Raw genomic sequence first — 16,434 nt, forward strand, 5'->3', positions numbered from 1 at the left:
TTTTATCACTGAGTAATGTAAGCTTCATATAATATTAGCAATGGAGTATAAAAATGTTCACAAAAAATTTAGAAGAAATATAGTAAAGTCAGTTTTGCCTGCAAGATGGAGCATTTTCCCTGTTTTGCTACTGCAGAAGTAGACAAACGTATGCTCAGTCAATTTGAGAGCCTATATTAGCTTTTCTCAACAGGAAGCAATGTCGCTAACGAAGTGGTAAATTCAGTGTTAATGAGTGGCTTCACTGTTACCACCTGTGAGGTAAAATCTTCCATGTTCCAAGTTCCACCCATCTGTTCTGGTGTTAGGGGTTCAGAAGAAGAACAGACGCTTCCCATTTAAAGCAACCTCATTGGTACCCCCTGAACAGCAGGGAGGCAAACTGAGAACATCGTGCCTGTTTGGAGATTGCAACCCTCATTATCAGAATGGCTCCTGAAAACTTTTCACAGGTTCATGTGATGAAGACAAAATCATGTTGCTCCACATACAAAAAAACATATGTTGACTTTAAATATTAGTGTTAAAGCTTGAGCTAAAACAAGGTGGATAGGGCACCACACAACCACCTTGAACTTGAGAGTCCCTTCAAAACTATCCTGAACAAGAAACATTACATCGTGCAATCATAAGAGACTCATTTCCATATTGTGTGTGTATTTATGGAGATTGTGAACTATTCCATATGGATCTGATTAGAAGACTTCTATGGTAATACAGCTGTCCCTACAGATTTCAGGCTTTGAATTAAGCCTGAAATGCTTATCATATTGATAATATCACTGTTATATTTTAATCATTTTCTGCTAATTATCTTCCCCCCCCCCTCCCCCCGCCCAGCTACCAGAGTGGTACAATTCACTATTATACACCCAGGACAAACGCAAAGAAGTTCTAACACTGTGGTCCTAAAGAAAACATACAAAAAATAGTGTTAAGTAACATTAATTTAGAGTATTGTGATAACAGTGAGCCACATGCAATTCAAGTGCAGAAAATTACTCCGTGGCAATGATTCCACACAATACCATCATTTTGGAGGAAATCATTAACTTGTACCACATTCAGGAAGCCTACCACCCAAACTGAAACACTACCTAAACGTGAACATATTGGGAGGAAAAAAAAAAGCAGAAAGAAAATCAAAGCTACTAGCTACTAGCATTTAATCAAGGCTATAAAATATTCTTTGCATATTTCCATCACTGTTTTGTAAGTATTGTTTTCTATACCACATCACAGATGCACACAATATTAATTCTCTTGAAATGCATGGTAAATAAACCCTTAATGTAGTTGAAAAAATAAACTTCAAGTTTAAACTTGAAATTTAGTATTGCAAATAGTGTTTGTTATAACTGTATGGTGTTTGCCCTGGTGAGTTACATAGTGCTTACATTGGAGATAAGTACAGAAGAGCAATGCTCAAAAAGCCTAGCCTACATAAACATGCACAATTCCAGGCTCATACTATTGAAACACTTTACCTAAAAGGCCAAATTCTATTCAATTATTTTAGCTAAACCTGGAATCAGTCACACAGTAAACAGTTATTTTTAATTTACATGATACACTGTTTATTATAGCGGAATTATTTCATATTCAAGAGTAAAACCCAACCAATTATTTAGCCAACTTCCACCCTGACTTAATTAACTACTTTTCAATTTACATATTAATTTTTAAAATACTGTTTTTCTTCATAAAATATCAGTTTCAAATCATAATGAGTTCTGCAGATATGACTGCCTGTGGCTAGATACCCTAAGCATTAAAAAAGTGTAAGGTCAGATCTGTCTTCAAGATGACAGATCATCATTTAAATGCCTTAAGCTAATCTTATTGTCTCAAAAATCTTGAACATCAGTATTTTTGCAAACTATCAGCACTTGCTATAACACCTTTACTACACTACATCTTGAGGTTACTACAGAAAAAATGAGGTGATAATTGCATATTAACATAATTATTCGGTAATCCCTCTCAGCAAGCTTCTCAGGTCACTCAGTAATTCAGATTAGATGCAACCCTCTTGTCATCAGATCTATGCTGTCCACTTTCTGTTCATTAATAATTCTTTTTGATAGGAACGTACTTAATTCCACTGTTCTATGTACATTATTAACTGTATTTATTAAAAGTAGGTTCATGACATTTCCAGGTTCCTGTTTCATAATGACAACCTTTGCTATGTAGTAGTGTCACACACCAAATTTTATGCCTTCATGCAATACTAGTTCATTAAAGCTTACACTCCAACACTGTGCTGTCGCCTACTAGCAGTTATAGCTAGATGTTTGTCAATTTCTGTTACAAAAAAAAAAAAAACACCTTATGTTATGTGGATTTACAACAGATTTGAGAGCACACAGGAGGTGAAAAATTAAGATGGAAAAAATTGACTGAGTTTGTGAAAAGCATGAAGTGTTTTTATGTATTTTGATACCAAGTTTCATAGTCACAGTGACTATTAAATGGCACAAAAACTTAAAACCCATCTCCCAAATAGACTGAATTTACTCAGCCTAATTAAATTAACTAAAGAAACAAATTATTTCAACAGTATTGTAATGAAGGCGAAAAGCTCTGTTTGTCCTGTGCCAAGTAATTTGTCGTAAATGAAGTTCTTTAAGCAGATATGTGAATAACCAGGGCACTCACGATTATTAAAGAGATAGGAAAGGTGTTTCATGCTTGCACTGATTCCATTTAATTTATTTCTTCAAGACTTTGCTATGTAAAGAGAGAAAACTAACAAACCCCATCTCTTTATCCACAAGCATTCCTGTAATAAAGCTTTTTCAAATGACAGAAGATACAAAAAATGATGGAACCAGTCACAGATTTTTGAGCAACAAGCGGCAGACCTGAGAGCTTGTACGTTGTGGCACCAGACTGAAGCAGAAGCTCCTTCCATTTTGCCTAATTTGCAGTCTATTCCTATATTAACTTAGTTATGATCCATGTCACACATTCTGTCAAAAGTGAAATGTTTAAGAACCTTTGGAAAATGAAGGATTATGCAGAGTAAGTTTTACCCAGGTCAACTGAAGGAGTGGGGTGAGAAATCCAAAATCCTTGCCTCCCAAATAACTAAGTGTATTAGTATAAACTAGCTGCACCTTCAGGGAAAAGTCATCTGTTTGGAGAGCATCTTTTTACGTGGGCAGATAGTGACAAGACAAGGGAGAATGGCTTTAAACTAAAAGAGGGGAAATTTAGATGAAAGGTTAGGAGGAAATTTTTCACACAGAGGGTGGTGAGGCACTGGAACAGGTTGCCCAAAGAAGCTGTGACGTCCCATCCCTGGAGGTGTTCAAGGCTGGGCTGGATGAGGCCCTGGGCAACCTGGTCCGGTGGCAGGTGTCCATGCTCAAGGCAGGGGTTGGAACTGGGTGGTCTTGTAGTTTCAATCTAACCCAAGCCATTCTATGATCTTACTTAGCGAATATCTGGACAATATTTTTGCCTCTTCCATACAGTAATTCACACTCTTCATACCTAGTGAGTTTTGGGTGTTATCTAACAAGATCAACATCCAAAGCTAGTATGATTATGGTACTGTAATAGTTAGAAAAATACATATTACTAGTTTCCCTCTTTATCTAAAAGCTATCTTGATCCACCCTCAGATGGAAATAGAGCTATAAAGCCTGACAACCAAAGGTCAAGTCAGTGACTCACCTTGCCTTTCTCCAGCATGTTCGCAAATTAAGTTGTTGAAAATACATTCCATTCTCCACAGCACAGGTGGATTATTCTTAGATTTCCTTACTTAACTTTGAAACCTACAAATTCATCTGAACACTTCTGGAACTTAACTTCTGCAGCAAACAGAGGGCTAGTTTAGTATGCACAGCACTTATAAATGCTGCCCTCCCACACCTACTCTACACGCAAGCATATGATTATAAATCTAACTAGTCTGAGCAGTTCTACTGAAAATTAAGCTTTTCTGATTCCAATGTTTACATGAAAACATAAACATCATAAAGTTCCCATAGCTAATGAGACTCCTGTATTAGGTAATTTTCAAAGCAGCAAGAAAATACTCCAACGCAAAACTAAGAATACAAAAGTTGCCACCATCCACAGTAATGACAATACTACAACCTATTATGCATTTTAATATTTATTTTTAAACTGCACAAATTGCTCCCAATTCCTTAAAAAAGGTAGGAACAAGAAATTATGTAAACCAAGATGTAAAATTCAAAATGAAATTCACCAAGATGTCATATTGCTGTGGAAAAAGTTGACCAAAGAGAAATTTACAATTATACAGGAGTAAATCACACAAAGTTCTCTCCAGGAGCTTGCAAAAGATCAACATAACTGAAGAAAGATATAACTGTCATTGCTCAGGAATGGAAGATCCCCCACCAGCTTTTAATAGCTAGACAGCCTTACCACAAACAACAGGTTTCCTGCATAGCCTGTGAGTCAAACTCAAAACTGCTACTTTGTGTGGAAGTCTCAGATTTGAGACAGATATGTTAATTCTAATTCCTACAGTAGCACTGCAAGTCTTAACAGTACAACTACCATTTACCTCTCTTGTTGACTACCAGAATGTATAGAGATTAAAACTGATCTCAAACAGTTTTCTGTATTTTTGAATACTGACTCAGTTTGAAACCAATCCAACTGTCTGATTCATTTCTCATCTGGTCACACACTGCCCTAGATGTCTAAGCTATTTCTACTCTAAAACACATGCAACAAACCTCAGTTCAAAGTCTGACATTAATGTCAAACAAAAATACTGCTTCAAGGTATCAGGTGGAAAAAAAATGAAATTATAAGATTTTACCTGTATTGCAAAAAATCCAAAACATGATACAAAATAATCAGAAAGAAATAATTAGTTTCTTATGAGTAATTTACTAGTTTTTAGGATTCAGAATCTTATAAACAGCCAACACAAAGACATTAAAGTCCACAAAATCTTTAGGAAATAAAATGCAACCAAGGCAAAAGAACTTTCTTCATGATGAGAAACTATCAAGTTCAGATCTTCAAGGAAAAGTAGGCTGGTATTCCACTAAACCATCAACCTACAAAAAAAGCTGTCTATTCATTATACTCAGGAACATCAAAAACACTAATTTTGGTAACACTCATTTACATGAAACTCTGTTACTACTGAAACTTCTTCAAAAACTGTGTATAAAATAGAAAAAAAATGTTTCTTTAAAAATGTCAGGCTTTTAGACACTTGATTTCTGGTCTAGAATGTGTAAGAGTAATATTTTAACATCTCATGTCTGCAAAGCCACAGTTTACAACTGAAGCATGACTGTCTTACAATTCAAAAAACGTATCATTGCTGCCACCAACCATTCTCATTCTTATTTCTTGAATATTGATTTGCTTGGGAAAATAAACCAACTTGTCATACTGAGTTGACAAATGCTAAAATCCAATACTGAAATCAATAAAGCAAAGAGCAATACGGAATGTGTCAAAAGAATCAGATGTATGACTTTCAAAAGTATTCTTCTAGTTGTCAGTGCTAATACAGCAGTTTAAGTTGATGTAATCAACAAAGACTTTTCAAAGTGAATTTCTAAAAAAAAAAAAATGCTTATCCAGTACAAAACCAAGACGTTGAATCTGGTAACTTAATAAGGTACTTCTTGAGTAGAAACTTCAAAGGCTTCCATAACTCCCCACAGCATTTGACAGCCCCGTCTATAAAGGATGACCAACTACTTAAGTAGTCACATTCCTGCAGCTTTGTCCAGCTTCTGTTTTCAGTAGCACTAGCAAGTCTGAAGTGGCATTGCCAGTAGTTTCTACTAAAGATGAGAACTGCAATCAAATTACTGAGTTTTCCAAGATGCACAAAGACATGATTAACACTATTCCAGCAACACACACAGAAGTTTGAAAAATACAGGCTTAATGCTCTGTGATAATACACACCGTTTCCCCTGAAAACTGCTCCCCTACATACTTTTTCATACACAGATAAAGCCTTTTTCCTTCACAGCAATCTCACATGCTCATACCTTTTTACTCTCTAAAGAAACTAAATGTGTAAGAGAACACACTTTTCATCATGTTCACCACCACTACCTGTGTTATTCAGTCAAATGTATTCTTAGGCCTAAAGTGTAGTACCAACAATTGATTTTATCTAGATACAATAAAACAATTTATTAGCTATTAGTATTACAAAACGGAAGGTGGTTTACTTCTTATAGACTGTAATGAAGAAACAGTCATGCTTAGCTTTTTTTTTTCTTTTTTAAATCAAGCTGCCAAAAATTTTAGGTTTGTGATTGGTGGTAAGAAGCTATTTAGCACATCGTGGCTAGTAACTAGTGCTGTATCATGGTGTCAATACAGGACCCAACCCTGTTTGATGTCTTTCTAAGTGATGGGGCAGAATGCACCCTAAAGAAAGGTTGCTAATGATACATAACTGGGAGAAGCACCAGAGGGCTGTGCTGCTATTCAGAGGGCCCTCGACAGGCTGGAGAATGGGCTGACAGAAACCTCATGAAGATCAATAAAGCAAAGTGTGAAGTTCTGCACCATGTATCACAGTGTGCACCAGCACATGCTGGAAAACAGCTTTGCAGAGAAGTACCTGTGCCCTTGTGGCAAAGGCAGACAATGGCACCCTGGGCTGCGTTTGGAGGACTGCTGCCTGTATGCTGAGGGAGGTGATCCTTCCCCTCTACTCTGCACTGGTGAAGCCACACCTGGAGTCCTACATCCAGTTCTGGGCTCCCCAGTACGAGAGACATGGAGCTACCAGAGAGGGTCCCCTTGAAGGGCCACTAATTTGATTAAGAGATTGGGGCATCTCGTATGAGGAGAAGGCTGACAGACTGTTTACCCTAGAAAATAGTACGTGATCAGTATGGGATGTCACCCATGTGTGCAAACATCTGAAGGGAGGCAGAACTGCACTTTCTTCAGTGGTGTCCAGTGATAGAAAAAGAGGCAAACAAGCACATGAGTTTCCACTTAAAAATAAGGATTTTTTTTTTTTTTTTTTTATCTGCAAGGGTGACTGGCAGAGGTTGCCCAGAAAGTCTCCATCCTTGGAGATATTCAAAAGCCTTCCAGATGTGGTCCTAGGCAAGCTGCTCTAGGTGACCCTGCTTAAGAAGGAAGGTTGGACAAGACCTGTAGAGGTCCCTACCAACCTCAACTATTCTGTAATTCTGTTTGAGTACATTTTTTCCACAGAGTATCCCAATTCTCACTTACCTTACTCCCCAGTAAGAGCGCTACATACATTCAGACTATCTACTTTTATCATTTATTGTAAAATATCAGAAATATAAGCATGAGTATTTTAATTAAAAGAAGTTTCCGAACACTAACTTTAGATTTTCCATTCTGACAGTTTAAGAAATCAACAACAAAAAATCAGGTACATAGGAGAAGTGCATTTTCTCTACCCCACGCTGGGTAGAACCCACAGCAAAACCCTAATTCGATGTCCCTCACCTCCAGTGTTCCTGTTTTCCAGAGTTCTCTCTCACTAAATAAAGCAATATTATTATTCTGAAATTTATAAACCTGCATTTTCTAAGTTCCTCACCATTTTTTATTAATATTTCTACTATTCAGGACTTTCCACAACTGTTACAATTACTTTTCCATAGGATGAATCCCCTCTTCTAGGCCACAATTTGCTTTGATGTCTTTTTGATATATCACACCTCAGAGAGGCCTAAGGACGCCAGATTCTGTGTCAGCTTTTCAGGCGATACAAGAAAAGTATTTCCTCATCATCCATCCCATTGCCATCAGTAATGCACTTTTGTAACTGTAGTCACAGTGAGTGAGAAATTTCCCAAACAACGTGTTTAGGAAAGTACATGCTTTCTTATGGGCTCTAGTACCATCACTACAGTACTCACGAGAGGGAAAAAAATAAATGATAAAAAAAGAAAATGAAAGACCTGCTGTCATTGCAGAAGATTTTGGCTTGCAGAGAAGAGAAAGTTGTCTCAACATGTAGCCATATACTGTCAAATTACTTTGCTGTATGTTGGAATTATGCTTTTCTTAGCAGCAAAGCCAATTTAAATGACTCCTGCCTTCCTCTACTCCTCCACATTTCTTCTTTCAGTTTATCAACAATTTCATTACCTAGCTTAAAAGGCTGGCATATACACTGCTGAATCAGCACAACTGACAGGCAACAACTAAGAGTAAGGGCACAAACTTTTCCTAGCTTTGTTGACAGAAAAATCTAATGGAGAATCCTTTCCTAAAACTTGCATCAATGAAAAGTGAAAATGCAGAGAATTTCAGAAGGCAAAAAAATAAGTTTTGTCAGTCCCATATTTACCTGCAAAAGGCATTATGAGGAATGCTACTATGAAGAAATTTTATGCTCTAAAATTTCTTGAAGTATACTATTTGAAGTAAAATACTAGAAATAAATGCTACAATAATTCAACTAGGGAACATTAGGTATTACAATTTCTGAGAATACTACCGATGTAAGAAATTACCTTAAATTACATATTAGACATTATAGCTAGATTTTCCACAAAGACATACAAAGACAAATCCTTTCATTAGGTTAAACAAGAAGCATTTTCATTTCTAAAGCTCATTGCTGACTTTTATAAAATTCAAAACAAACCTACTCTCCTTTAAACCATAGTTCTGCAGATTCAAAGCCAGTTTATTTGTTCAGAAAGAAGTCATTCTTAAGCCAAGTACTGCCACCAAGTGGTGATGAAATTTCATACGCAAATCTAATGATTCCCCAAATGCAGAGCTCACAGAACTAAAAATGTTTTCCCCAGTGCCAAGTAAGTGACTGATGGTGTACTAAGAAAAAAACCTTTAAAACTAATCAGTCAAAGAACTGCATATTTTTCATAGTGAAATCAAAAACCAACATTTAATTTAAAACAAAGTTTTTTCCTACAATTAGGCACTTTTGGTCAGACACCTTTTGTGAGCAATGGGGAAAAGAGCTTTCTTCCACTACAAATCCAATACACATAAGCCAAATGACTCTAATAATTAGCTGTTTTCCATAACTCTGTGCAAACCCCCAGTGATTACAACTATACAGAACTCTTGTTTTCAGGGTACTCTCAAATTTCAGAGAAAGTCAAATTCAGTAACTGAAGCAGCTCCACCTGCCCCGACTTTTAGCATAGAAACATCCAGCATTTTATTTGCACAAGCTTTACCCTTTGTTAATAGAAAGAGAACACAGAGAGACCATTTTAATTTAACTATTCTGAGGAATATTTCTCAAATTCATTAAGTTTGTATTGTTAGTTATCTGCACAAGTTATTCCTGAGGTGTTACACCCAAAGATCATTGATGAGAACACTGCACAACAATAACGTGATGCCACATAACAGACTTACAGTACAACGCTCTTAAAAGACATTAAAACAGTTAAGCTCAATTTTATTGACATATATCTTAAAATATTACACACCATTCAACTTTGGGGAAAATTCTAACTTTATTTCCCATTACACTGAAAAAAAAAAAAAAAAGTGGTAATCATTTTTCTCCAGCATGTTTTGCAGGGACAAAATTAGGAAGGCCAAAGCTCATCTGGAGCTCAATCTGGCTACTGCCGTTAAAGATAACAAAAAATATTTTTATAAATACATCAACACAAAAAGGAGGACTAAGGAGAATCTCCATCCTTTACTGGATGCGGGGGGAAACTTAGTTATAAGAGATGAGGAAAAGGCAGAGGTGCTTAATGCCTTCTTCGCCTCAGTCTTCAGCGGCAATACCGGTTGTTCTCTGGATACCCAGTACCCTGAGCTGGTGGAAGGGGATGGGGAACAGGATGTGGCCCTCACTATCCGCGAAGAACTGGTTGGTGTCCTGCTACGGACACCAACTACAGGCCTGTCAGTTTGACCTCAGTACCAGGGAAGCTCATGGAGCAGATCCTCTTGAGAGTCATCACGCAGCACTTGCAGGGCAAGCAGGTGATCAGGCCCAGCCAGCATGGGTTTATGGAAGGCAGATCCTGCTTGACAAACCTGATCTCCTTCTATGACAAATTGACATGCTTAGTGGATGAGGGAAAGGCTGTGGATGTGGTCTACCTTGACTTCAGCAAGGCTTTTGACACCGTCTCCCACAGCATTCTCCTCAAGAAACTGGCTGCTCTTGGCTTGGACAGGCGCACGCTTCGTTGGGTTAGAAACTGGCTGGATAGCCAGGCCCAAAGAGTCATGGTAAATGGAGTCAAGTCCAGTTGGAGGCCAGTCACTAGTGGCGTTCCCCAGGGCTCGGTTCTGGGGCCGGTCCTCTTTAATATCTTCATCAATGATCTGGACGAGGGCATTGAGTGCACCCTCAGTAAGTTCGCAGATGACACCAAGCTAGGTGCGTGCGTCGATCTGCTTGAGGGTAGGAAGGCTCTGCGGGAGGATCTGGATAGGCTGCACTGATGGGCTGAGGTCAACTGTATGAAGTTCAACAAGGCCAAGTGCCGGGTCCTGCACCTGGGGCGCAATAACCCCAAGCAGAGCTACAGGCTGGGAGATGAGTGGTTGGAGAGCTGCCAGGCAAAGAAGGACCTGGGAGTGATGGTGGACAGTCGGCTGAATATGAGCCAGCACTGTGCTCAGGTGTCCAAGAAGGCCAACAGCATCCTGCCTTGTATCAGAAACACTGTGACCAGCAGGGCTAGGGAGGTGATCATCCCCCTGTACTCAGCTCTGGTGAGGCCGCACCTCGAGTACTGTGTTCAGTTTTGGGCCCCTCACTACAAGAAGGACATCGAGGTGCTAGAGATTGTCCAGAGAAGGGTGACAAAGCTGGTGGGGGGTCTGGAGAACAAGTCCTACGAGGAGCGGCTGAGGGAGCTGGGCTTGTTCAGCCTGGAGAAAAGGAGGCTCAGGGGTGACCTTATTGCTCTCTACAGGTACCTTAAAGGAGGCTGTAGAGAGGTGGGTGTTGGCCTGTTCTCCCACATGCCTGGTAACAGGACGAGGGGGAATGGGCTAAAGTTGCGCCAGGGGAGTTTTAGGTTAGATGTTAGGAAGAACTTCTTTACCAAAAGGGTTGTGAGGCATTGGAACAGGCTGCCCAGGGAGGTGGTGGAGTCACCATCCCTGGAAGTCTTCAAAAGACGTTTAGATGTAGAGCTTAGGGATATGGTTTAGTGGGGACTGTTAGCGTTAGGTCAGAGGTTGGACTCGATGATCTTGAGGTCTCTTCCAACCTAGAAATTCTGTGATTCTGTGTTTCTGTGATATGTTCTGAGACCTATTAGCAATTTCTCAAGTGTTTTTTCTCTTATATCCATTTTACTGCACACATCTTAGTAGCATCACAAGTTCTAGAATTTTATCTTCTGCTGACATAGGGACTTACCCTTTAAAGCATACTATCTTTCCCAATTACAAAAATACTTCTTCCTCAAATAAACACTCTGCTTTTACTCATTTGCTTTAGAACTCCAGTGTAATGAATGACATTTAGTGACTCATAACTAGGCAAACTGCTTCTAATCAACCTCTGTATTCTTTCAGTGATCAAAGGTTAAGAAGCTAGCGAGATGGTAAGCAAGAGTGCAAAGAAAGCCCAAAAACTCTCTTGTGCTTTTTTAGATTAACATGAAAATATTCTGTCCACTTGGAGACTGTTATCATCCTTACTTGCAAATGTATGAAATTGAGTTTTTAGGAGACCTGCAGCTGTATAATATTGAACTTATACTTCCAACTAATAAGAAATGTAAGTCAGTCCCCTAATAATTGTTTTGTTTTTGTTTTATTTTTTAAGTTATTACTGTAAGTAATTTATGGCAGAAAACAAGTCTTCATAGTAACCGAGACAATCTGAACAGTAACATAAATTGTGTAAGATTCCTGCCTGAACCAAAGCAAAATAAATCAGGCGTGCCCTAACTTATCCTGTGCCTCTAAATATAACCTATCCTTCAACACCTGTGGTAGTATTATTCATTTATTACATTTTCTGCTTTTAGGTAAAGCAATATTAAATACATTCAAGACAGCTTCTGGAAACAAGTGTGGTTTTGCCTGGGGTCTCAATTGGTTAAAACTTATCCTAACTCCTCAACCAATTATAGAAAAATTCAGCACAATTATCTATCCTCTGTAAACTTTCCTGTTACATAGAAGTAACCCATTATACTGTTAACACACTGAGACAGATTATTTTTCTTAACTTTCACCCATATTTAAAAGAAGATAGGTCTATCCAGTGGAGCTCAAAATACACAATCTGGAACTTGGAAAACCTAAGAACAGAGACTACAGTGACCCCAATAAGAGACATGCACTGTTTGAAAATAGTATTGTACACTTGTGTATTTTTAACTGACAACAGGTTTTTTGATTTCCAGAAGTCAAGCCATCTTAGTATCTACATTTGCAATTAGGAAAACAAGTGATCGCAATTAAAGCAAAAAACTCTAAATTCATTACTCACGTAAAGAAAACTTTCAGTCATTATGAAATACCTTCTTGTAAAGTATACAAGATGTTTGAGTGAATCATTAAACCACATTTTCAACTGGTGCTTTAAGTGACATAAGCTTACGTGAAAGGCCAAGCCTGCACTGAATTGTGTGAGTTAAGTTCATTGTTTAGAAGTCTACAAGACACTGCAATGTCTACACTACTGAGTGGAGACAGAAGATACACAGTTGATAAGTACAGGCTGTTTGTTAAAATCTTTCAGAGTTGTCCTTGCTGCCATTCTCTGAATCTTCTTCAGCTCTATGTTGCTTTTCAGTCACAGGACTAAACTAGCACCAAGCTTTGATACAGTTTGTTCATACCATACATAGCACAGCACTGCAAATTCATATAAATGGATATTTGTTTTTTGGTTTGTTCCCTTATAATATGTAGCATTTTTATTGATTTATTGACTATTCAATTGTCATTTTCATAGTTCCATCAGAACCACAAGATCTCCTCCAATCAATAACAGTATTGATCACATGTCATTATACTGTTTGCATATATTCTTTCACATTTTTCTGTCCTCTTGCTGTATATGCAAGAATACATACAGGCTTTCTTCTCAGAGAACAGCTTAATTCTATTGTACATAGCTAACCACAATTAAGATGAAAGGTCTTTGGAATTTCATTCAGAAGACTGATTTCACACTCAAAGAACACAATCAGTTACTTTCATGTTGCAGACTTCTCAACTAACTTTCTGTATTTAAACCAACAACAAGATACCACATAAATTAAAGGGACAATGTAAGCTAAGTACTGAAAGCATCAGAACGCACAATGACCAATTTAAACCTTACTGTGAAATCGCATCATCTGCCTAGCTAGGATTCTTTTGTTTTAAGCCCAACCCCAGATAAAGAAATTTACTTCCTTTTGCGGAGTTACATTTATTCCTTTTCTCAAAGCAGCACATTCTATAAACCTGCAATGTCAGTCAAAGGCATAAAACATTCCTCTACACGTAAGTATATGCATACTACAGCAGTATAGCTTGCTTTTAATTCTTTGTAGTTCAGAAGACAATTCATAATTTAAGTCCTGAATCAGTTACACATTATACAAAGAAAAAAAAATAAAAGAATTGTTTTCGATTCCTCACAAAGTATTCTGTTAAAAATCAACATTTTACAGTTGACAGTAGTAGCTCTAAAAGTCCTAGCAGAGCAGAAAATACCAGCAAAGCAGGTCACGCCAATTTTAAAATGCACATACTACATTTTTTTAAAGCTGTATTAAGTCTAATATTAGAAATGAAATACAAACTCACTTGAGCAAATGGGACTTCCCTCTCACTTCTTCAAAATACAAAGTCACCATGAGCAGCTAAATTCTAAGATAACATACCAGTCAAGAGCGAGCAGAAAACTTGAGAATCCAGCTCTTATTTGCTAAGGAAGCCTGCATACCCAGTTCCATCAAGACCCATGTCTACATTAATGAGAATTTACTTTGCATTCTTACCTAAAGACACTCATGAAAGAATCAGGCTAAAACAGCTGAAACCAAATTGCTCTTAAAAGTGTTTAATGTAATTTAATGGAGAAAGATTAGTTTTATAGTCCAAAGTATTCCCAAAGTAGAACACTAAGCAACATGAAGAGAAGCAAAATCTGTGTTTAGCTAAGTTCCATATCAAAATAATTATTGTAATAGTGGGGTGTGGACAAGAAGTGTTGAAGTAACAGATTTTTTTTGTTTCCCTGACTGCTGACAACTTGCAACTGCAAATGGACACCCAGATTCCACAGTAAGCCTTCATATGCTTTGTCTTACAAATAGTTCCCAAAAGAGCTAAGGGCAGGATAGGGATTTTTTTTTTTTTTTTTTTAATAATTTGCTGTTTGGTAGCTGGTCAGATTTATCACAGTTATTTATTAATAGTGAAAGTGCAAGTTTAACACACTGTTTTGACAATGCAACATACATTTTCAGTTCTTAGAAACCAGGTAGGTAGTATGCAGGAAACAAAATTAATCTTAAGTACTCATAATTCTGCCTCTCGATAACTAACAGAATGCCATGATAGCTTTTTGACTATCATAGTTTGCAGGAAAAAACATAAATGTCATGATAATTTTAAGTACTGGGGAAGGGGATGTTCCTGTTTTTGTATCATAACACTGTACACATAAATCACAGTAATCTAGATACAAGTTGCAATACAATTCATTTTTTCAATGACTTTTTGTCCTCAGTGTTTAGCTGTATGTCTAATGGACCCAAGGAATCCAGGGGAAAAAAAAAAATCTACTCACCTTTGTTTGTTTTATTTGTACTAAGCTGTGAGATCCACTTCCGCATTAAAACAAACCTGCAAAGTAAAACAAAAATTTACTGTACAGCTGTCATTGTTTTCTGCTTGTGTTCTATAACACCAGCCAAGAAAAGCAAAACAAGAAATTCCTACCCACAGATGAATTCTACCAGTTTTGTCTCAGGTTGGAATATCAAAATTCTAGTGTATTTCTGTCAAATAAGCGTGATTTTCAAATAACAAACGTTGTTACTAATCTACCAAGAAACCATATCAAGTATATGTATGCTATTAAAGTAAGTGGGCAGAAAAGGGGGAAAAAAGTTGCATTACAAGAAAAGTTCTCCTGCATCCTCTGCCAGTGCCTTCACACTCAGCTATCTTATTTTCACCGAATGGGGAATCAAGCACAGAGAGGAAAATGGCTACAAACAAAAACAATTTTCTAACCTTCTTAGCAAAAACTATCAGCATATCTGGAATTAAGTGTTGGGACAGTTTTAATACCAGGCCTCACCAACTCCTTGCTTTTCCTAGGAAAAAGTTGTGTTAACTATCATTTTAAGGTTAGCCGTCCCATTTAAAAATCTTAAACTACTTTGCCTTCATGAAGGCTGACTAATGTCAGATTAAACATTCTATTCTCAGTTTTGCTTATGGATCTTCAAAATAACTACACAAGGAAACTTTTCACTTTCTAGTTGGAGGCATCAAGCTAAATGACCTCTGGAAGATGCTCTGAAAGTCACTAAAGTTGCACCAGATTTGGGTACAGCATTCTGCAGAACTGGTTTATTACCAATGAAGACAACCAGCATACAGCTTTCCAGCAGAGGTTATTCGTATATAGACTAAACCCATGTATCTATCACTAGAATTAACTCCGGAAGAGATATGTATTCTCACATACTACCTAAAGATTCCTCTCCTAAACTTGTCAGTTTTTTGAATCTGAGTTCCCCAGACAGCCTGTCTCAAAGCCACCTGTCTAAATTACACAGGCAACATAGTTTTCATGGTTCCTGACTCAACTGCAGACCAAATCTTTGCATCGAAGGACTGAGCCCAGACAACCGAAGGCGACAACTGCAGTAATCCAGCAGGCTGTAACACTTTTTTCATGGAATACCTTATTCTGGACCTAGCAGTTCGGACTGTTGCATGAAACTGAAAGCCTTAGCCTACATAATCTGGAAAGCATCTACTCCTTAGATAAAGCTTAAATACAGGTATTCTCAAATGTAGTACTCTTTGTTCACAGGGAGCTCACAAAGCACTTCAGGAAAAAAAAAAAAAAAAAGTTGGGTTACCCTTTATCTACCACTGGCACAGAAGCAACGAGAAGGGAAGACAGAAGATGGACCATCATAAATTTGCTCTTTACAGATACCTTAAAGGAGGCTGTAGCAAGGTGGGGGTTGGTCTGTTCTCCCATGTGCCTGGTGACAGGACGAGGGGGAATGGGCTAAAGTTGTGCCAGGGGAGTTTTAGGCTGGATGTTAGGAAGAACTTCTTTACCGAAAGGGTTGTTAGACATTGGAACAGGCTGCCCAGGGAAGTGGTGGAGTCACCATCCCTGGAAGTCTTCAAAAGACGTTTAGATGTGGAGCTTAGGGATATGGTTTAGTGGGGACTGTTAGTGTTAGGTCAGAGGTTGGACTCGATGATCTTGAAGTCTCTTCCAACCTAGAAATTCTGTGATTCTGT

The 16,434-nt window shown here is 37.9% G+C and overlaps 1 protein-coding gene across 23 annotated transcripts in view; it reads right to left on the reverse strand.

Moving 5' to 3' along the window:
* ZNF644 (zinc finger protein 644) overlaps positions 1-16,434 on the reverse strand; it is an 86,883-nt gene that overhangs the window by 20,662 nt on the left and 49,787 nt on the right. For 22 of the 23 annotated variants that reach the window (XM_072042122.1, XM_072042123.1, XM_072042125.1 and 19 more), the window contains one exon: positions 14,729-14,784. In XM_072042122.1, coding sequence (XP_071898223.1) covers positions 14,729-14,784 — 56 coding nt within the window. Of the gene's footprint in view, positions 1-13,740; positions 13,793-14,728; positions 14,785-16,434 lie in introns of those variants that run through there. The other variant, XM_072042114.1, reaches the window with a different exon arrangement.

The sequence above is a fragment of the Anas platyrhynchos genome, chromosome 8, assembly GCF_047663525.1.
Source record: "Anas platyrhynchos isolate ZD024472 breed Pekin duck chromosome 8, IASCAAS_PekinDuck_T2T, whole genome shotgun sequence".
Lineage (NCBI taxonomy): Eukaryota > Metazoa > Chordata > Aves > Anseriformes > Anatidae > Anas > Anas platyrhynchos.